This window comes from Elgaria multicarinata, chromosome 3, assembly GCF_023053635.1.
Source record: "Elgaria multicarinata webbii isolate HBS135686 ecotype San Diego chromosome 3, rElgMul1.1.pri, whole genome shotgun sequence".
Lineage (NCBI taxonomy): Eukaryota > Metazoa > Chordata > Lepidosauria > Squamata > Anguidae > Elgaria > Elgaria multicarinata.
In genome coordinates, this window is record NC_086173.1 from 42,421,784 (window position 1) to 42,444,084 (window position 22,301).

The 22,301-nt window shown below is 42.0% G+C and overlaps 1 protein-coding gene across 1 annotated transcript in view; it reads right to left on the reverse strand.

Annotated features, from left to right (window-relative positions):
* Positions 1 to 2,987: 2,987 nt before the first annotated feature.
* Positions 2,988 to 22,301, reverse strand: part of LOC134395323 (uncharacterized) — a 145,660-nt gene continuing 126,346 nt past the window's right edge. Inside the window, exons 3-5 of the mRNA XM_063121482.1 lie at positions 9,550 to 9,604; positions 6,263 to 6,472; positions 2,988 to 3,362 (exon numbers count right to left, since the gene is read on the reverse strand). Coding sequence (XP_062977552.1) covers positions 2,995 to 3,362; positions 6,263 to 6,472; positions 9,550 to 9,604 — 633 coding nt within the window. The 3' untranslated portion in view covers positions 2,988 to 2,994. The remainder of the gene's footprint in view (positions 3,363 to 6,262; positions 6,473 to 9,549; positions 9,605 to 22,301) is intronic.

Genomic DNA, 22,301 nt, shown 5'->3' on the forward strand with positions numbered 1-22,301 from the left:
TGTTGTTGACATGCATTTTTCAAAGCATGAGTAGCAAAACTCACTACATGTCAGTTCTCCCATGCAAGCACCCATTCTGGCAAACTGACACAGAATGCCCAAATCAGTGAGACTGCTTTATTGCAGGAAATCTTACGGCAAATGATTAATGGTTGCACACTTCAGAAACCATATAGCTGATGGTCAGTAGCTACAGGCTCCAAGAAATTTCAGAACAGTCAAAAGCTAATCGCTACTACCATGATGACATCCCATCAATGTGGTTTCCCCCTTGCTATCTCCACAGTTCTGAACACAAGGGAAGGTCAATCCATACATGGGTTCCAAACCTGGACAAGAAAGGGGAATGATTCCTACAGGAACAAGTAGACATACTTTAACTGGAGGTGAATGGATGAAGCCGAAGTATCATGCTCTATTGCTCTACATTTAGGTCTAAGAATAGTTTGTTCCTCAAAGAAACCCAGAATGGGAATGTCAATCCTTTCTGTGATGTATATACTGTACATTTAGAAAGGTCTGGGTGCCCTGGACTGAGTCAAACACATAATGAGGTTTGTGGTGTGTCTGTGTGTAATTACAGACTTCGTTGGCTATGTGAAAATTCTCAGACATTGAAGACTAATAGTTTCCCATTAAATGTATTGTATTTACATGTAAGTACTACTATGCATTCCCTAGCCAGCTACCTAGCATTCTGTGTGGCTTGGAGAAGAAAAGGCAGCTACTGTCATAAAATGGCTGTAGCTAAGAGCCATGTTTCTCTATGCTGTTGTGTGCCTGCTACATATGCTATCATATGGAATTACGGGTGAAATCCAATGCATGTTTATATACCTCTTACATACTACTTTCATACCGATTTCATAGTGCAATATCCTGCTTGGTGTAGACAGCCCCCATGGTGGCATGCTAGGACTGTAGATGGGGGAAGGAGAAGCTGCTCAAAATAAGAAGACAGGAGGGCACAAGGGTTTGGATAGACATGGGAAGCTGCCTTAGTGTTGACACTGGCAGTGGCTCTCCAGCATTTCAGGCAGCATTCTTTCCTAGCCCTACCTGGAAATGCCAGGGATTGAACCTCAAACCAAGCACAGGCAAAGCCTGTGCTCTATCACTCAGCTACAGCATGAGGGGCTTGTTGGAGATGGCAACAGGGGATTTGAATGTGGTTAACTAGACTCTCGGAGACCTGTGGAAACCTTCTTGGAGTGAGGAGAAGGAAGAAAAAATGGAAGAGAGAAAAGGTTGAAATGCAAATGTTACAAAGTGAAGATGATAAAGCGGAACTTTTCCTTTGATATCTGCAGTATTGTTTGCAGACCAGAATGCCAGAGTTACATATAGGGCTTGTTCTTTAAAAGACTGTGGATCACAAAGAATCCTGGCCCTCAATGTATACTCTCTTAAAGCACAGAAAGGCAAAGATAGGCAAACAACAACAACAACAAGATATTTATTTATTTGTTACCCACCTCTCTCTCTGGATCGAGGTGGGGTACAACACAAATGCAAACACCATAAAATACATATAACTAATTAAAACATTTAAAACTAATACATTATTAAAAGCAGCACATTATTTTAAAAAGGCATCTTAAAATTCAAGTGGGTAGGCCTGCTGAAAGAGATCAGTCTTCATGGCTTTCTTAAATTCCGGAAGACTGTTAAGGCTGGTGAAGCCTTGTTAGGTATTTTCTGACTACAAAATGATAAAAAAAATGTAGCTGGAGGAAAATAGGAAAGAGGATGCAGGTGTGTGGGGTTCTGGGAGACAAACTCATTCAAAAGGCTAGCATGATCTAACTCTTAGTGGGAAAGAATTCCTTTTTAAGACCTTGGTATAGGGAATGTGTTTTCCCTGAAGTGGGCAAGAGGATAACTAGAGTATTAGTGTTTTTGCCATTTGTGGATAGTAGAGGGCGATGTCCATGTACAAATTCTGGATGTAGGTTTTCAGCTGTAACATAACCTAGTGAGTGTTGCAATTACATTGCTGGCAGAGGCTTGGAATGGAACTTTCCCTCTTTAGGGCTCTGGATGGCAGATCAGGAATAAGCCCTGGATGGCTTGATTGAATTCGAAACTTGACAGGAGGAAGGCCTCTACATATTTTGGAGGTCCCATGCCTTCATCCACTGTATGCACCAAATGAGGTCAGCCCATGTACATTCACCAAGTTTGCACATAGTTTTAATTGGTTTTTACCACTTTTAAATGCTATGCTGGTTTTAGCTTAATGGTTTTATTTGTTTTTAGCTCTGTATATTTATTGTTTTATATTGTTAGTATGGGATACTAATGTTTTAATAAAATAAATAAATAAATTTGCTTTATTGCTTTAATGCAGTACAACCTTTTACTTGTCATATCTTACCCAGGCAATGTAGACATTTCTGAAGCCAAGGTGCTAGGAGCATATTTACAATGGCAGTTAGGCTGAGCTCCTTGGTAACAGTCCTTATGGGCACAAGCCTCTCTGTTCCCAAGATGGCACTATGTGGGGAGGTATCTTAATGGGCCCAATAAGGTAAGAAGGATTATGCTGACCATCTCTTGTAAATTCAGAGCAATCTGTGGAAAAACAACTGCAGAGCAAACTATGGTAAAAAGATTTCCCCTTTCCAAAGATGGATATAAGAAGGAAAGTGACATCTGTCTAGAGGCAATGACACTTTGTCACCACATAGAGCATTTAAATTCATAGGCATCACGTGAGAACTCTCTGGGATATCTCTAATTATTTTCTGGTACCTGATTCCATCAGCTTGATTTCTCAGAAATCTTGGGATCAGCTTTAATTTCTATGTAACTTTTGTAGCTAAACCAGATTTCCCTCCAGGATGGCCAATGGTCAGGAATGCTGGGAGCTGTGGTTCAAACCATCTGGAACAGGTTGGGGGAGGTTGAGCTAGGTTATAACCAACAGGGCTTTCTGTCATGTGCACTTTAATTCACCTTTGTGGAAAGGCAAGTTCCATTTTTATTTTTATTTTACAATGTCAAGTTTGCTGACTTGGACATTTCTGTCAACACATGATTGGCTTCTTCTATATACTGCTTCGAGAACTCTTTGGCCAGACGTGTTTTCTTGATATTTTCTCTCAGGTTTCCTTCTAGCCGGATCCATTCTAGGTGCTCAGGGTTTGTGAGTTTCACTGTCTCCATCAAGTTATCCTGGCTCTGAAGAACCAGGCAGATCATTTCCTGGAGTTTTGTTCCCATACTGATGACTCCTTTAGTAGCACGGTTCAGCTCTCCCACCTGCTTGTGAACCCGCTCCAGTTTCTCCGGAACCTCTTTCTCCCTTGCACTTAGCCAAAACCTGTATCCCTCCATATGCACCTGCACATTGCAAGCCCCTGAAAGACAAAGGAAATGATTAAGCTCAAATTGGTTTGAGTCCAAAGGGAAGCCTAATTGTTTTAGTCCTAAGAAAGCTGAACCTATGAAGCAACAAAGCTTCTAACAATGACCAGCTGTCAAAGATATTGCAGTGCCATGAAATCTGATTATTTCCACTTTACTTATCAGTGACATAGTTGTGCACATAAATATATGGCAGTGTGTGAGAGAGCTGTAATACAGTCATTTGGCAATATTATAAGCCAAGATTATCCATGCCATTTGCTTGTAAGAAACAAATACCTGGCATATCCCCACAAGCCACTCTGGTGAATTTCACGCATAATCCCATGGCTTTCCCCCCAGTACTCATTCAGCACAGAACTATCAGGTATTGGATAAGTCTCTCTAATGAATTCTGATCTAATCTGTTCACTTTGCCCTCTTGCCTGTCTTATTCTTGGTTTCACAAATGCTTGGCTCTTCTTTCTGAAGAGGGCATTGTTGGGCTTTTGGCATTAGTTTAGAAGGCTGGCATTACATCGGAAAGATTGGATTTAAAGGCACGTGAAGAGGTAATACACAGGAAGGCAAATTCTAAAGAGTGTGGAAAGTGTATAAGGCCCAGTGGATACTACATTCCACTATAATGTGCAATCCAATCAGGAGACTATTCAATGGAAAAGGAAGTCTGAAATCCTTTGCATTTTGATAACTTACTGAGACAAAAGCCCAGGAAGCTGAATCAATTAATCCAGCCATTTTTTTTTCTCACCAGTAACCTTAAAGCTAAATTACATGAGTGAATTACACTCATGTAATTCATCAAGCCTAAACAATAGCAGTGGCACGTCTGCCTAGGAGCTGTCAAAGCACACAGCAGTATTATCACAATGCCTGTTTTGAATTCCCCGATACAGGGCACTGGTTTGCAGGTGCAGTAAATTACAAACATGTCTGCCATCTTTGCTCACACTTTTCATTGCTACCTGAGAACAGCACACATAATATGTTCAAACCAAATATGTGCAGCATTCAAAATATGTCAGACAGCAAGTGATTCTAATCAAATGACCATGAAAAGGACAGCAACTTCTCTTTCTTTGAATGTTGTGGAAAGGGAGGCATTACACTGGATGAAGATTTTATCTTAACCAAATACAACTTGATGACAGATATAAAATATCTCCCATGTTCTGATGTCAACAAAAACAACAATGACAACAACAATGTCCTTCATTGTTTATTTATTTCATTTGTATCCCACCATTTTTCCTCCAAGGAACCCAAGGCGGCGTACTTAATCCTCCTCCTCTCCATTTTATCCTCACAACTAGGGTGACCATATGAAAAGGAGGACAGGGCTCCTGTATCTTTAACAGTTGTATTGAAAAGGAAATTTCAGCAGGTGTCATTTGTATATATGGGGAATCTGGTGAAATTTCCTCTTCTTCACAACAGTTAAAGCTGCAGGAGCCCTGCCCTCTTTTAAATCTGGTCACTCTAGTATAGCTCCTGCACCTTTAACTGTTGTGATGAAGAGGGAATTTCACCAGGTTCTCCATATATACAAATGACACCTGCTGAAATTCCCTTTTCTATGCAACTGTTAAAGATACAGGAGCCCTGTCCTCCTTTTCATATGGTCACCCTACTCCCAACAACCCTGTGTGGTAGGTTGGGCTGGGAGTCTGTGAGTGGCCCAAAGTCACCCAGTGGGATTCCATGGCCGAGTGGGGACTAGAACTTGGATCTCCCAACTCCCAGTCCAGCACCTTAGCCACTACACCACACATTATGATGGGCTAGATGTACATATAGCATATACAAGTAGCTGTTTCCTGCATGACCCCACTTCTTTATGAACATATTCCCCATCCCCTGCATCCCCAGCTCCATTTGTAGACAGTGCTCGGAAATGGTGGAACTCTAGAAACTACTATAGGCGCTAGAAACATGCCTACAGTTATTATAGCTGTGATATGTGTATTATAGGGATTATGAGAATTTTGTTTTTGCACACAAAACATGTGAGCATGCCTGATTCGAAGCTCTGAACATGAGCACATGCTCACTGAAAATACTCAAATTGCTGAATGTGTGCTTGCGTTCGTCTCATTCCTGGTTCGATTTGCACAAATTTCCTAATTTGCACAAATTTCTTCAGTGGACTGAATCATTAGACTGAAATACCTTTAGTAAAACGAATAGCTTACGGTGGAACTCTCTTGTTCAATCACTGCTCGATTTGCACAGGTTTCCAGTTCGCACAGAGCGAGCAGCAAAAGCAAGCAGCAAGATGATGTTCAGAGAATCCTGTTTGTTTGCTAATTCATACTGTATTATGGTGTGCATGTATCCTGCCAAGACCCTTGTAGTGTACTGTGTGTCCCTGTGCAACTGAGACACTGGTAGCCCTACTACAATCACTATGCAATCTTTGTTGTTGAAGCCAGGCCAACTAGTCCTGGGACATGTTTTGCTCTCACAACAACAGTGCCACCAAGTGCACTGCATTAGTTTTGTACGCAGCACTGAATGTCAACTATTCACTTACATAGGAGACAGCATAGAAATGACACTGAGGAATCCCACTAAGATACAGGTAAAGCCTGTCCTTGGTAACCCAGCCATTGAGAATCAAATCTGGTTCATTCTGCACAGCCTCTTGTTCTGTGAAGTCTCAGCCTGATATCCTGGTTTTGGTCACATCTGAAAGTTATGGAATGTGGTGTGAATGTAGAAAGGTAATGATGATGCCCATTTCTATTTTATTAACTTCGAGTTCCTGAGCACTCCAAGAACAAATAGGCTCAACCAGATTCCCACTTGCTGTCATGTGTGCACAGGAATGGAGCCTTCAACCTATTCTATTTTCAGACAAGCTGTTCTTCGCTTTCTTTCCCCACCAACTTACTATGTTCCTGCTGTATCTTCTCAATGCATACAGAAAGACTGCTTGCGGGTGAACAGTAATAGGTCTCTTTCAGGCCCTCGATGGCTTCCTGGAGAGCCAAGCAATCATCTTGCTGCTTGTTGAAAGCCTCAGCAATGTTGGCAAACAGCGTGTCAATCTCAGGCACATTGACCCGTTTCACAATGAGGGGTTTCTCTTTGCTGAAGTGAACTAGAAAGATGGAAGTTAATTAGCAAAGGAGAAAAGGAACTCAGAAACCACAACAGTAGTTACAGTATGGGCCTTGTTAGACAGAGGTTTAGCCCGGTGCTCGCCCCGGGCTTGATCCTGTGCGTCCAGATGATGCACAGGGGATCCTGGGGTCAGGCAGGGGTGAAACCTCCCTGGATGCGGGGTAAGTGAAACCCCATTTAGCCCGTTTTTTCCCTCGGGCTCAGCCCAAGACTGTGGGCGTGTAGCCGATTCCGCTGCTGTTCCTGGCTACAGTACTTACACATGAGTAGCTAGGAACAGCAGCGGACAGGCCGCAATGCTCCCACCACCACTGATGTCCCCCAGCCTGGGGGACATCGGCGGCGGCCATCACAGGCCGGTGGACATCGTCGTCATTGTGAAATGGAGGCTAGGGACAAGGGGGTGCGATAGGCGGCCGGCGACATGGGGTGGGTGGGAGGGAATTGGTGGCCAGGGGGGAATGGGAGATTGCGGGGGGGATTCGCGGTCAGTGTGGGGAACTTGGGGGCAGTGAGGGGTGGGAAACCCCCTTTTTTTTAAAAAAAAAAACACCTTACCTTTCCGGGTGCACGTGGCCCCTTTAACAAAAAACAAAAAAAATGGCGGATGCGACGGGGCTTCGTCACGTCTGACGTGTAGATAGGCGTGATGGCCCATGCTAATTGTAGCACAGCCTCACTGCGCCTGAAGCACCGATTTTCAGGTAGGTCTAGCAAGGCCCTATGATACCCAAAACTAACTAGCATAAAAAGAGGAAGTGCAAATTAGTGTTAAGATTTACAGAAATTCCCTTATTATTAGGCCCCCTCTCCCTGATTCGACTCGGAGGCCAATTTGGAGCTTCTAAATCAGCACTGATTCAACTTGGGGCACCTTGACACTGCCCTGGCCCAATTCAGATTCTCTTCCAAATCTGAAGCAGGCTGGAGGTTGCAGTTTCCTGGGCACCTGTGGGCATCTAGAAAAGCCAGGCGTGAGGCTGACTAGGAGTCCATTGAACTCCCCTTCCCTTCCACCTGCCTCCAGCCCTCCTACAGTAGATCTACAGCAGGCTAGAGTGGCTCTCATAGAGGATGGCCGGCTCACTGGTGCACATGGAGCTTCAGGTAAGTCCAGTGTGCAGGCTGAGTAGGCCAGAGCATTTTATCTGCTTCAGGCTGAGGCAGCCCAATCTGGTCCTGAACTGGATTCAGCATGAGGCAGGCCAAACCGGCCCACTTTGACTTAGATTCGGGGGTCGGGACTAAGGTGAAGCACTTATTATCTTATTTCCCTACTTATTATCATTTCCTTTGTACTGAAGTAGATGTTTTTGAAATACTATACCAGTTTAAAAATTTTCCCTTGGGGGCGGGGGGGGGGGGAAACTTGTATCCAAATTTAAATATTGAAGGCAGAGTCCTCCCCAAATTATTTTCATGGGGCTTGGCATTCATGCAATATGCTTCACGAATGAGGATTATGATCATGCTTTGCTGGTAAATGGGTCAAATGGTAGCCAATAAGGAATGGTACACTCTATTAGTGCTCTCTCTCTCTCTCTCTCTCTCTCTCTCTCTCTGTGTGTGTGTGTGTGTGTGTGTGTGTGTGTGTGTGTGGTTCTAGCCCATGTCAGAGATGTTGAATAGAATGAACCATCCGTCTGACCAAGTAGAATTGTTCTTCTTGTGCATTAACTATGTAGACTGAGACTTTCAAGTACCTCCCAGAAAGCTTCAGTGTCCAGCTGCCACTATTTTTTAATGGAAACTGCATTCCAAAACCCTTAAGCTGGCATTGAAAAAACACAACTATCATATCCAGAAAGCAGTTTCACCAGAAAAAGCACAGGAGCCATAATTAAATCTTGAATTATCCAACTGAAAATCAGACCAGTGGTTCCATGACAACATAGTTTAGACTAGAATTTGTTTTTCAAAACGGTAGAACCTAATTGCATCTTTCCAAGAGATGGAATACATGATCCATTTGCCGGTAGTATTTCCAGCAGATGTCACAGAGATTTAAAAAAGAAACAAAGAGAGAGTGAGAGAGAATGAAAAGGGGTAGAGAGGACAACTCTAGTCAGATTTTGCTCTACTGAACTTGGTTTTAGTATGGCTCTCTACTAGCAAATTAATTCTGAGAGCATTAATCAGTATCTCATTCCTTGGGGACAATCTTTCACAAAGTGTATGTGGGAGAGGGACATTTAATTCTACACAATTTTAGAAGGAAATGAACCATTTCATCCTGTTTTCTAAAATTATCATGTACATCATCTAAATGATCTCTACTGGGTTCAGTGCAGCATGCACATTAGAAGTGGATTTTTGAACTTATTTATGGTTCAAAAAGTAATCTCACAAATAAAAGAAAAGAAATACCAAATTTTAAGGGAGAGCTTTGAACAATTAAAGTTGCAAGATATATTGAAGATGTGGCTACTTATTCATGATTTCTGTAAATTTCACTTTACTTTCACATTACATTTGCCTGAATAATGGCACCAAACAGGTGTAACACCAAATTGAATAGTCATTCCCATAGTATTGGTTGTGGGTGTTGCTTTTGGGTTTTTGCTTTTTTGTTGGTTGTTTGCAAAAAAAAGAAGTCTACTCTTCCAAAATGGCTTCTTTATATAGCCTTATGTATTTGTGATTATTTTAGTAGTTGTTTATGTTGTGATGTAGTTTGTATAGTTTGTATTGTTGTTTTACTTTTCCTTATGTGTTCTGTTTATGTGGAAAATTAATAAAAGTATTAATACTGAAAAAACAAAATGGCTTCTTTCTACCAGAAAATTGAAGGCAGAGAATGTTTGTTGCAACTCTAATTGTAATTCGAGTACAGAATAATATTTATTTATTTATTTATTTATTTATTTATTACATTTCTATACCGCCCAATAGCCGGAGCTCTCTGGGTGGTTCACTTAAATTAAAAACATTCAAAGAATAAAACAACAGTATAAAACCATAGTATAAAATACAATATAAAAGCTCAACCAGATTGAAAACATTTGTAATACAAAAGAAAAGAAGACATTCAAGAAAGGTGATTTAGAGTTTTACCACTTCTGGTGTCTTGACTACGTCTTCTTGAGTGCTGTGAATTGAGGGGCTCCCTCTGTGAACAGAGCAAGGTACTTATAAATGAACGCATAATCTTTTCCAGTTTACCCCTCCTCCATCCCCACCCCCATTCCTGTGGCATTATAGATTGCAAGCCCCTCGGGGCAGATACCTGTCTTCTCATATGTTGTAAAATTGCCATGGATGTTAGGGATGATGTGAGTAGAACAGCTAATGAGTGAAACAACTGAACTTATTATTATTGTTATTATTATTATTATTTATTTATTTATATAGCACCATCAATGTACATGGTGCTGTACAGAGTAAAACAGTAAATAGCAAGACCCTGCTGCATAGGCTTACATTCTAATAAAATCATAATAAAACAATAAGGAGGGGAAGAGAATGCACCAAACAGGCACAGGGTAGGGTAAAACTAGCAGTATAAAGTCAGAACAAAATCAAGTTTTAAAAGCTTTAGGAAAAAGAAAAGTTTTTAGCTGAGCTTTAAAAGCTGCGATTGAACTTGTAGTTCTCAAATGTTCTGGAAGAGCGTTCCAGGTGTAAGGGGCAGCAGAAGAAAATAGACGAAGCCGAGCAAGGGAAGTAGAGACCCTTGGGCAGGTGAGAAACATGGCATCAGAGGAGCGAAGAGCACGAGCGGGGGAATAGTGTGAGATGAGAGAGGAGAGATAAGAAGGAGCTAGACAGTGAAAAGCTTTGTAGAACTGAGCACATTCCACAGTCTCATGGAGAATATGAAGATAATCTGTCCATGAAGAGTGAATTCTGGCTATTTCATGGGTCAATATATGTACTCTCCAACGGGACTAGGGGAATGTGCATATCGTGACCGGATTATTTAAATTCTCCAAGTGTTATGCACATTCTCCATGCAACATACATGCTTCCAAAGAAATATGCCTTTAGTCAGAAGTGGACATCCCGCTATCTATTTTTATGCAACCAGTGGCACCCCGTCTCTCAAGTCCACAGGAAAAATGCCTCCTTTTCTTTGTGAATGTCCTGTTCTGTGTTGATCGCTTTCATAATTCTTCAGCTCTTATAATTCAAGGCAAACGCTCTCTCCCAGGTCCTCCTCGGCAAGGTAGTTTCTTCCTCTCCTACATTGCTTAGGTCATAGGCCTTATCAGCAGCCACTGCTGGTGGCATTGTGCACTGCTTTCCTGCTGGACTCCTCCTCTACCCTCACTCTCTTCCCCAACATTGTTTGCAGCCAGTCTTTAAATGTTGCTCCTCCCACCTGTCCCTAGCCTTGCACCCATTTCCTCGCTAGGATGCTGAGGCTTATTCAGCTTCTGGGTCAGGTGGAAGCAGCTTGCCCAAGAGGATCGTGACTGTGACCTCCGAGCACTACCGCCAGTCCATGAGCAGCTTCTCGTTGGCTAGATTATCCTGACCTTCAGCCAAGCCTCTACCTCATTAGCTGAATTGAGGTGCTTTGCTCAAAGAATGTTGTGTGAGCTGGGGCAACATGTTCGCTTTTATGAACTGGAGGAAATTCCACACAACAGGAGCTCTTTACTGCATGCAAGTATATAACATTCCCCAATGCACAAGGAAAATAGGAAGCTTCTGCCTGTATATAGTAGTGTCCATTCCATTCCAGTGATGTTACTTAAGTCCATAATTGCTTGGTTTGGAATACCAAACTTCACCAAACTCATAAATACTTGTCTAGTATGCCAGAGAAAAAACATTAGAACAGAAGAGTTCTTCTCTAATTTGAATTGCAATCCAAGCAGGAGCACTTTTCCCTGCTGCCCCAGTGAAGGCAGATGGCTCTGATTTTGGTGGGGCTGTGAATTCACACTCTGATTCTGATTTCAGTCAGAATCAGCCAGAATGTTAAAGTAGCTTTACAAGGTGCTGAAGCTATGTTGCCGTAGGTTTCAGAACATTAGATAGCTCCCTTAGAGTTCTGGTTGGTTCTGACTGAAACCTAGAATGGATACACAGTCCCACTGAACTCAGAGTCACCAGCCTCCACTCACTTTCCTGGTGGGGTCAAGTGGATCCTATATCCTTGAGGAACAGGCAGCCAATACTATCCCTTCTCCCTGGTTTCTTCTGGAATGCTGTGTCAGTAGCATCCCTGCCACCAGGGAGCATGATGAATTTAATTTTATCAAGGGCAACTGATGACCAAGGGTACTGATGACAGGAGTTTTCACACATGTAGTTCATTAAAAGGATACCTGGTACCCTGGGGAAAGTAACATTTCCCAGGCTTCTGGTGGCAGGGATGCTACTAGTACAGTAACACTCTAGCAGGCACCAGCAATAAACTGAGGAGGGGAGATCCCTTCGGGAAGGCCTGCTGCTGTAGCCTGTTGCTGGCTACTACTACCATTGTCAATGGTGCCATAAGTGGGAAAAGGGGCCAATGCATGAATTTTTCCAGGGGGTGGGGCAAAGCTACACAGCAGTTTGTAGTTGTAATTCACGCACACGGTGTACACCACTACAACACACCTGTACACTTTCCTTGGGTGCGCTCTTTGTGCTTTAGCGTCACATGCTATAACATATAGAATAGCAGTGTGCCAAATTTTGGGCCTATTTATTTTCGACCATTCAGTGGTGGTGGGGAGGAGCAAAGCAAAAGAATTGTGGGAAGGGGCGAGAACTTCTGAGAAATTTCTCAGGGTGCAGCGCGTCAGTGGTTACCTTACTGTAAGGAGGGGCCTAAGAGAACAACATGTGCTCTTTCTTATACCACCACCACCACCCACATGCCCATTTATCCGCACAGCCTTTATGGCACCCTGAGCTTCATGGAAAGCCCCCTGGAGAGCTTAGCCAGAACTTCCTCCCTTGGGGCTTTCCAGTGCTGCTTCCTGCTCCGTGCCTGGAAGCTGAAAGAGACATTTTGTTTTTGCTTTGTTGTAATTAAAAGTCCTTTTCATAACAATAACAACAACAGCAGCAGCAAAAACTCCTCTCAGTGCTTTCAGGCATTGAGCAGGAACCAGTATTAGAAAGCTCCAAAACAGTGGTTATTGTTGTTGTTGTCGTTGTTGTTGTTGTTGTTGTTGTTGTTATTATTATTATTATTATTAATTGCATTTATATACTGCCCCTTAGGTGAAGCTCTCTGGGCAGTTTTCAAAGATTAAAAAACTGAACATTAAAAATCAATACTTTTCTGGCCTCCTCTGACTGGGCACTGCTTGCTTGTGTTGCAGGGAACTGAAGAGTAGAAATAAGATGGGGCAGGTGTGTCCAGCATGAGTTGCTGTTGCCACATAGGGTGACCAACTGTCAGGATTTCCCCGGATTTGTCCTGGTTTTTGTTCTTTCCATGGTGTCAGGGGGGATTTTCTATAATTTTCAATAATGTCCTGGAATGACACACCTTCCCCTTTAAGGCTGCCATTAGCATGGCAGGAGGGAATGACATGCTTTCTTGAGGCACATCATTCCCCCACCCCGAGCTCCAATTGAGGTCTTAAAGGGGAAAGTGGGTCATTCGTGGACATTATAGAAAAGGCCCCAATTGGAGTGGATGGTGGTGGTGCAGAATGAAATCCTTTCCCCTCCTCCACTCCAATCGGGTTCTTTAAGGTGGCGGGGGAATAACGTACTTTCTGCGGGACTCAGAAAGCTGCTTCCCCACACACACACTAGGTGTCCTCTTTTTTGGTTTCCCAAATATGGTCACCCTATTGCCACATGCAGAATGGAGTTACTTTGGCATGGAGGAGCCATTCTGCTGATGCCTGCTATTACCTCTGTGCCTTACAAGGAAGCACTCCCCCATTTTTACTTTACTGACCTCCTGTCCTCTCCTGAGCCTTGCCTATATTGCTGGGAAATGAAAGTACAGATAGATGGCACATGGGCAGCTGCTGTTGCTACTGTCAGAATGATGGCATGACTGGACTTGGAGCAGGGGGCAGTTGCATCCCCTTGCCTCTATCAGCAGATGCCCATGGCAAGTGGGTGTTTGGGACTCATATAGGACTGGAGAAAATGCAAGGACCTCACTGTGCTCCCAATGATTTCCTAGAGAGCGTAATTGGATCTGAAGGGGGATTGTAATAAACTGAGACATTTTCCATTTTTCCCCCTAAGGTTTTTAATCCTAAGGTTAGCTGAGCTCAATTTTGAAACAAACTGGGGCTGGGTTGAACCCTATTACTTGCCTGTCCTGTTTATAGCTCTAGCCATGTCTACATTTAACATGGTCAGTGCAATTTTAAACTTAACATTCATGATTTTATTGTTCTAACTCTGTATTTCAATCTTATATCAATTTCTGCTGTGTGGTTTTATCCTGGTTGTGCTTTTTATACTGTATTTTGAAATTGTGCTTTTAACCTGTTGGTTGTTTTATTGTGGTTTTAATTTTTGTGAACCGCCCAGAGAGCTTCGGCTATTGGGCAGTATAAAAATGTATTAAATAAATAAATAAATAAATAATGATTATTCACATACTATTGATTCTTAATTTTAATGGAAATGTTTCCACAATGCAAAATTTCATGCAGAAAGATCACGCCTCCCCGAAAACAGATTTTAGACTGGCAGAGCAACACCTTCAACAATGACCCCTGTCTAAGCATGTGCAGAGTGCCATTCCATCCATCATTCCTGAGGCAGAATCATGGCAGAAGTGCACTTTTAGATTCACCTCCAATAAAGCTAAACCTCTGTGGAGCAGGACTTCATTTCTGTAAATATGTTAGGAATTAACCAGCCTTACAACGGTATTTTAAAAGTAAGCAGTCCTTTTTGCAGTCAAATGGACATACTGAATCATGCGGCATTCATGTGATGAAACGCTTTAACCTTTCTTGAGCTTTAAAAACTCATGAACAATTATCTGGTTAGGATTTTAAAGTATTAATTCTTACATAAGGGTCCTGCAACCAAATGTTTCCTATATCTTCCATTCCTTGGACTAATACTGCCTCTCTTTGAAATCTGAAGAGTTCAGCCAATGGCATCCAGTCCAGAAACTCTTACAATCGAAGATGCTCAGCCAATTGCAAGCAGAGATTCTTCTGTCTGCCTCTCTCTAGATGCTTCATTGTAGCCATCAGCACAAAAGCCATCATTATGAACAATATAAATTAAAGAGTGCAAATTTAATTTATTATTTTATTTATTTATTACATTTTTATACCGCCCAACAGCCGAAGCTCTCTGGGCGGGTCACAAAAATTAGAACCATGAAAAGCATAATAAAATGACCAACAGTCTAAAAACACAAATTTAAATGTAGTTGCTAAAGGGTATGCCTCACTGAACACTGCAGGGCTTACTTCTGAACACATATGTATACAATTGCACCATAATTGTATGGTAATGAGATTTGGGGTTGGTCTAAATTGCCTTTCAGTAATCCCTTGCAACCTAGTGATTCTGATTGCAAAAAATTCAGAGTCAGTGGGAAGTCAAAACTGGTTGAATTACTTTAGCTTGGCATATCCCCATTGCTCTAGGCCTAGACCTGAGTCATATTCACCCAAAATGTGGGGTCTCTATAATCCTAACGTGGTTTGACTTACCCATGATGATTTTATATTGGCTTGTGTGGGGCTTGCTGTGGTATTATGATTTTATATTAAATTGTGTTTATTGATTGTATCCCACTCTGTGATCTATTGCTATAGGGTGAGTTAGAAAGATTATAAATAATAAATAAATAAATAAATAAATGGCTCTTTAGGGCTAGCAAATATTTGAAGGGATGCCTCTTCCCCCACGTTCTCTCCCCTCCCCATGGAACGTGCTAATCATTTATTTATTATTTATTTATTTATTACATTTCAATACCGCCCAATAGCCGCAGCTCTCTGGGCGGTTCAAAAAATTAAAACCATTCAAAGTATAAAACAACAGTATAAAACCATAATATAAAACACAATATAAAAGCTCAACCAGATAAAAACAGCAGCAATGCAAAATTACAAATTTAAAATACCAAGTTAAAATGTATTTATACACTGTTAAAATGCTGGGAGAATAAAAAGGTCTTCACCTGGCGTCTAAAAGCATATAATGTAGGTGCCGAGCGAACCTCCTTAGGGAGCTCATTCCACACCTGGGGTGCCACAGCAGAGAAGGCCCTCCTCCTGGTAGCCACCTGCCTCACTTCCTTTGGCAGGGGCTCGTGGAGAAGGACCCCTGAGGATGGCCTTAGGTACATATCGTCTGCGAAAATGCAAGCCACTTTTTGTGGAGTTGCAATTGAAAGAAACCGAGACAAGAACAGGCTGAAAGTGACTGAGCTTAGTTGGAGCTCTGAAAGCATTTGTTTGGTGCTCACCCCACAATCTAACGGGGAAACAGAAATCTCTTTGAGTATTAATGCTGTGAATCTCTACTTATTCACAACATATTTGTAAGCCATACATGATAAACATACCATAAGCCTTCTGTGACCTCATTCTACAGAAAAGAAAACTCTGGGTAATATTTGCACCCGTGGAGTTCTCACCGCTTGGAAAAAAAATTGAGTGCAAGGCATAACAGTATTCATTGATGACCTGCCGTAGCTATTATTCTTGTGTTCTTTTTAAAAACACATATACAGCCTTCTGGGCCTACTTGACCCTAATGAACTACTATTATCTTGAGTATGTAGTTCAATTAGATTATGAATGAAAAAAAAGCACTGCTTGTTTCTCTGTCCTTGTTAATTGTGGAATATTTGCAAGATACATGGTATTCCTTAAACCTGACCCACTTTCCAGTTCAGAATTCTCCAGGTATCTTCACGGATATTTAAGATGACCGTGCTTGCTTGACATCTCTGCCAGCAATCCAGGCTCTCTCAGCTTCTTTTACTCTCTAGATTTGCTAACAAGAGCTATTAACTTCAGGTACTTTTGCTTTTCCCGTCACAGTACAATAATGGATCTCTTACCTCTCTTGAAGTCACTGAGACACAGGGGCAGCAGCAGCAGCAGCAGAAGGAGAAGGCCATGCTTATCAAGAAAAACAAGACGAAGAAAAGACAGCACTTTTTTTTTGAAGGCAACAAATGTTTATGAGCCCCTGGCCTTTTAATGCCCCTGCACACCAACTTTGCTAGAATGAAAACAACAAAACAAGTGGAACCCTTTTCAAAATCATTGCTAGTGGCACTGCAAACGTGGAGGTATATAGGCATAACTCACACTCCTGTCTAGGGATAAGGCTCTTTCCGCATGTTTCTGGTTAAGGGCATAATTGTCTCAGGCAGGTCAGACTTGTTTCCTCAGCAAACAAACTCAGCATTGTCAAACAATTCCTCCTAGAATGTACCATTATGCCCAGTGGGGGTGAAAGGCAAAGAAGAGAGTGACAGCAGAAGTTGGCATGTACCAATATGCTGGCAAAACGAACCATACCATCTAGCTAAGCAATTCCTCAGTGCAAGAAAACAAATCAGCTCCTGATTTTAATAGTATCCATGTATTGTTTTATGTTAGCTGGATGGACTGATAACATGTCATAACAACATCATTGATATTTAAAAGTGTGCATAATAATTATTACTGTGGTCTGATTCACAAATATGGATGTTGCTGTTTTTATACTGTTGTTTTATGTCTCTGATGGTTTTTAAATTTTGTATATTTTTAATGTTTACTGTTTTTGGCTTTTGTAAACTGCCCAGAGAGCTTTGGCTGTGGGGCAGTATATAAATGTAATAAATAAAATAATAAATAAATAAATATTTGAAAGGACAGATTCTGCAAATCCCTCCCTAAATTTGTCTCAGGCATGATAATTACAATATTTTCATTCTGTTCTCAAAATTTTCTCTTTTACCAACATTTATTAAAAGTGAAAAACACATGCACAAACCCCCACCATTATAAGCCTCCAAATGCTATTGCTTGTAAATATGACAGCTGTTGATCTAGTAACTTGACTCATGGCTTCCATGATCTATTCAGCAAAGTCTACAAATGTGCCAAATTTAAAGTTTAGTTGAGAAAAGTGGCCATACATGCAGTATGTAGGGATGGGCGAACAAGCAATGTTTGAGATTGATATGATTCCCCGAACATTATCTTGCTGCTGATCTCATGACCATTCCTGTTTACATTTGCGATTGCTGCTTGCTTTGTGCAAACAGGAAACGAGCAAATCAAGCAGCGTTCAAACAGGAAATTTGCGCAAATCTCCCAAAATGTCTACAAATCTTTCCCAAATTGTGCAAATGTCCTAATATGCCAGGGGAAGGGGTTCAGGTCTCTGACTTCCCCTTCTGTGGTTGGAATGATGTCTTCAACCTTGGAAGGGGAAATCCCCAATATCCTACCCCCACCCCGACAATACCTAGGGCCATAGGATTACTCCCTTATTGAACTCTGCCTCTCCTAGTTGTTGTGAAGATGATAATGATGTTGATGATTTTTGTTGGAGAGAGAACAACTTACACTCTATGCAACCACACTTTTCTCTTGTTTGATTTGTGGTTTGATTTTGATTTTTTAGATTTGTTTTTTAATTTTTAATTTTAATTGAGAGTGTTATCTGCCTTGGATTTTTTTTCAAAAGGAAGGGCAGGATTCAAAACATCTGCTTATGCCCCGTGTCTTTCTTCTTCATTCTTTTCTTATTTATTTATTTATTTATTTATTTATTTTATTTATTTAAAATATTTCTTAAATATTTATTTCTGACTTTTTCAAACATGGGCCCTGATATACATTAACAGTTGCATTTCATTCACAGTTCTTGGTTAGCCCTCTTGGCCATATAAATGGGACAATTCATTTATTGCAGCCTCAACACAGTTGCATTGTTCATATTCTATCTTTAAGGCCACTAAAAAGTAGCCCCCAGAGATAATATCTTTATTATGAATGTCAGGAGAGAAGAGAACTCTGAATATTGGAGGGAGGACAGATGGAAGAGTATTGCTACAAACGTATTTATTTAGTTGTTATGAAATGGCCGAAAGAGTTCATAACATGCTCCAGTAAAGAATAGGGAATCTAAATAGAAGAGGGGGAGTTACCCTCAAATGAAATTGTCATTTATGGGCAAAAGTAATCCCCACCCATGTTTCTGAATTTTTTCAAAACAAGGCTGTGGGAAGAGCTGGATCATCTCCCAATATAATATCCAAACTCCCTCTGGCCACTGCTGGGACTCCTCAGATTTTATTTTCCTTGAACCTTTTCTGACTTCATTTATAAAAGGAAATATATTAGTAAAATATATACATATTCTCCTTCTGTCATCAATCATTATTCCACCTCTCCTGCTGTCCCCCTTCTTAAACCCTCAGATTTTATTTAGAAAGAGGCAAAAACCACTGCTCAAATTCAGAAGAAAGCACTACTGGGAAAGTATACGTGTGCAGTCATTCACGGAGGCCGAGTAGCATGATTATTTCTCTAATATGTTTAACTTCTATATTCTACATGCCGGTGCTGTAGAGTGGTAGCGTTAACTCATGTTAATGCACATACAAGTAATCAGTGTATTTTGTATTATTGTTTTTGAAAATCACTCCAAGACCTTAACTAGATGAAAAGTGATTGATAGAACTATTAAATAGAAATGAATAAGTCCCCTGCTATAGACAGCCTATCTATAGCAAGGGTGGGCAATCTTTTGTGGCCATGGGCACATTTGACAATTTGAGAAACTGTCCTGGGCACCACCACAAAATGGCTGCCATGAGACAAGTAACCTGTCCAAAAGACTGAATACAAGGCAAAGATGGGGGCTGAGCTCCAACACACCAAACAACTTCTTTGAACCACAGTTTTCAGCACCAACAGAAACCTATTTCACAGCAATCCCAGCTGCCAGTTAGTAAAGCTGTTAAAGTGGGAAGGGTAGGACACTTTGGTACGCATCAAGAAAGGTATCCAGGAGTGTATTGGTGTCCATCGTCTCCACATTTCCTACCCCAAATTTATAGGCTCTGGTTTTTCCATTCAATACTCATACTTTACTTCCAGTGGTATGCATCCTCCTGTTATCTAGGAGGCAAACTACTGAAAGATGCAGTATGCTAGGGGACATGAACCATGGAATGTGTACATGAAACAAACAGAGATGCATTTTTTTCTGCTCATCCTCCAAAATTGTCGTCCACCACAGAGAAAGTGAGAGGGCTCCATGGCGATGCCATCAACCTAGCAGAGCAAGGACCTTCCCTCCCCACACCACTCCCCATTTACGTTGATACTTCCCACCCAAGGAACAGGCCCTCATCTTCACCAATTTAATAATAAATTTTAAAAAAACTACCTCTTCCTAGGCAACTCTGAGTTTCCCACTTTACCAGAATTACAAACAAGTGTCTAGCAACCCATCCCTATTATCAATTATTGTTCACTGTAATTCATTTGAAATGTCCACATATACTGCCAAGGGAGTGGGGGAGGGGGAAGTAGCATCTGTGTGGAAAACCAAGTTGACATACAGAACTAGACTGTCGAACCAAAAGGTGCCAAAAGGTTGCCAGACTGTCATTAGAAAATATAGCTTGTGAGGAAAATGCTGCTGCCAAGCTGTGCCAGGAGATCCTGAATCCTTGCCCTCTTGGCACTGCCTCTGTTTACCACAATGGCATCAGCTTCATGAGCTGGGGACCATTTTGTTTGGGTAGCCCCAGCCAAGGTCATCATTGCGTAGAGCATCGGCCCACGAATAGCCGTTCCTTGCTATTTCTGAGGTGAATTGCTGGTTTCTGTTTGCATCAAAAGCTGTGAGGAATCCCTGCTACACTTGGGACGTGGCAGAACTGACTTAGTCAGAGTTTCTTGGATAAGGCGCTTAAAAGAAATTAAAAGAGGGGGGAAATCAGCCAGAAAGATGAGTCACTACTATATAAAACTCACTCTGTAATATCTCACAGAAGGCAAAGATTACCCACGATGCAGATCAAAGGCGAGCAAATTGTGGCCATGTAGCACCTCAGCCTTCATCTAGGGAGCCCCCAACATGCCCCATATCTGGGCTGCTGCCACTGTAAGGAAAAAGGCCCCATTGCAAAGAGAAAATTCACCAAAATTGTGCTGCTTCTCAGCCCTGTTTTAGATGTTCAGGGAAATGGGAAAGTCAATTCCCAGCAGTCAGGTGCTGATGCGACCCAGCTACAGATCATGGCTGCTGGAGCACCCTTTGGAATGATGCTGTAGGTGCTGCGTTCTGTGGTTTCTTCTCCGGGCTCATGCGTGTGCTGGAGAGCGAGGAGTTGAACTTCTCTGTTTCGCTGGCCACCCGATACAAAGACAAGAGAGAGATTTTGGCGAGCCTGCAACTGTAAGACCAGTTTGTGTGGCTGTTTGTTTGAATGCACAGTTACAAGATGAGGGATACTTGGCTCAGCAATACTACAAACGAGTATCTTGGAATTATTGTAGATTGCAAGCTGAATATGAGCCAACAGTGCGATATGGCTGCAAGAAAGGCAAATGCTATTTTGGACTGCATTAATAGAAGTACAGCTTCCAAATCACGTGAGGTACTGGTTCCTCTCTATTCGGCCCTGGTTAGGCCTCATCTAGAGTATTGCATCCAGTTCTGGGCTCCACAATTCAAGAAGGACGCAGACAAGCTGGAGCATGTTCAGAGGAGGGCAACCAGGATGATCAGGGGTCTGGAAACAAAGCCCTATGAAGAGAGACTGAAAGAACTGGGCATGTTTAGCCTGGAGAAGAGAAGATTGAGGGGAGACATGATAGCACTCTTCAAATACTTAAAAGGTTGTCACACAGAGGAGGGCCAGGATCTCTTCTCGATCCTCCCAGAGTGCAGGACACGGAATAATGGGCTCAAGTTAAAGGAAGCCAGATTCCAGCTAGACATCAGGAAAAACTTCCTGACTGTTAGAGCAGTACGACAATGGAATCAGTTACCTAGGGAGGTTGTGGGCTCTCCCACACTAGAGGCATTCAAGAGGCAGCTGGACAACCATCTGTCAGGGATGCTTTAGGATGGATTCCTGCATTGAGAAGGGAGTTGGACTCGATGGCCTTGTTGGCCCCTTCCAACTCTGCTATTCTATGATTCTATGATTCCTACACTGAACTGAGGAGAGATGTACATCTCTTTCCTTAAAGATGGTCAATGTAAAAGCTGAAGAAAGTTTCCCTGTGTGGACAGAGTGTGTGTGTGTGTGTGTGTGTGTGTGTGTGTGTGTGTGAGAGAGAGAGAGAGAGAGAGAGAGAGAGAGAGAGAGAGAGTGGATGGATGGATGGATGGATAGAAAGAGGGAAAGAAAGTGTGGCAGAAGATTTACAAGCAACAGCAAGCATGGGTAAATTCACAAGGAGATTCCTTTAGAAATACAGTAAGGTTCAGATGTTTCATAAAGCAGTATAGGAACTGCCATCTTGGCCCTGTGGGGAAGAAGAAGGACCGAGGGGACAGGAGCAGGCAGAAGTAACATCGGGGCCTGCTCCTGCTGGACTCTCTCTCTCTCTCTCTTTTTCTCTCTCCTCCCTCCCTCCCTCCTTGACTCCTTTTCCTTGTGTGTCATGTCTTTATTAGATTGTAAGCCTGAGGGCAGGGACTGTCTTTTTTTGCGAAATGTAAGCCGCTCCGAGAGCCTTTTTTGGCTGAGGAGCGGGGTATAAGTATGATAAATAAATAAATAAATAAATAAACATGGGGCATCTTTGCTGGTCCCAGGCATTCCCTCCTTCTCATCTGGAGTTGGGCCTGAAAGATCTAGGAACGGTAGGATGTATGGAGGGTAAATTGTAACCAATCACAATTTGTGACATTGCACAATATCATTACTGATTGTGGGCTCTTTC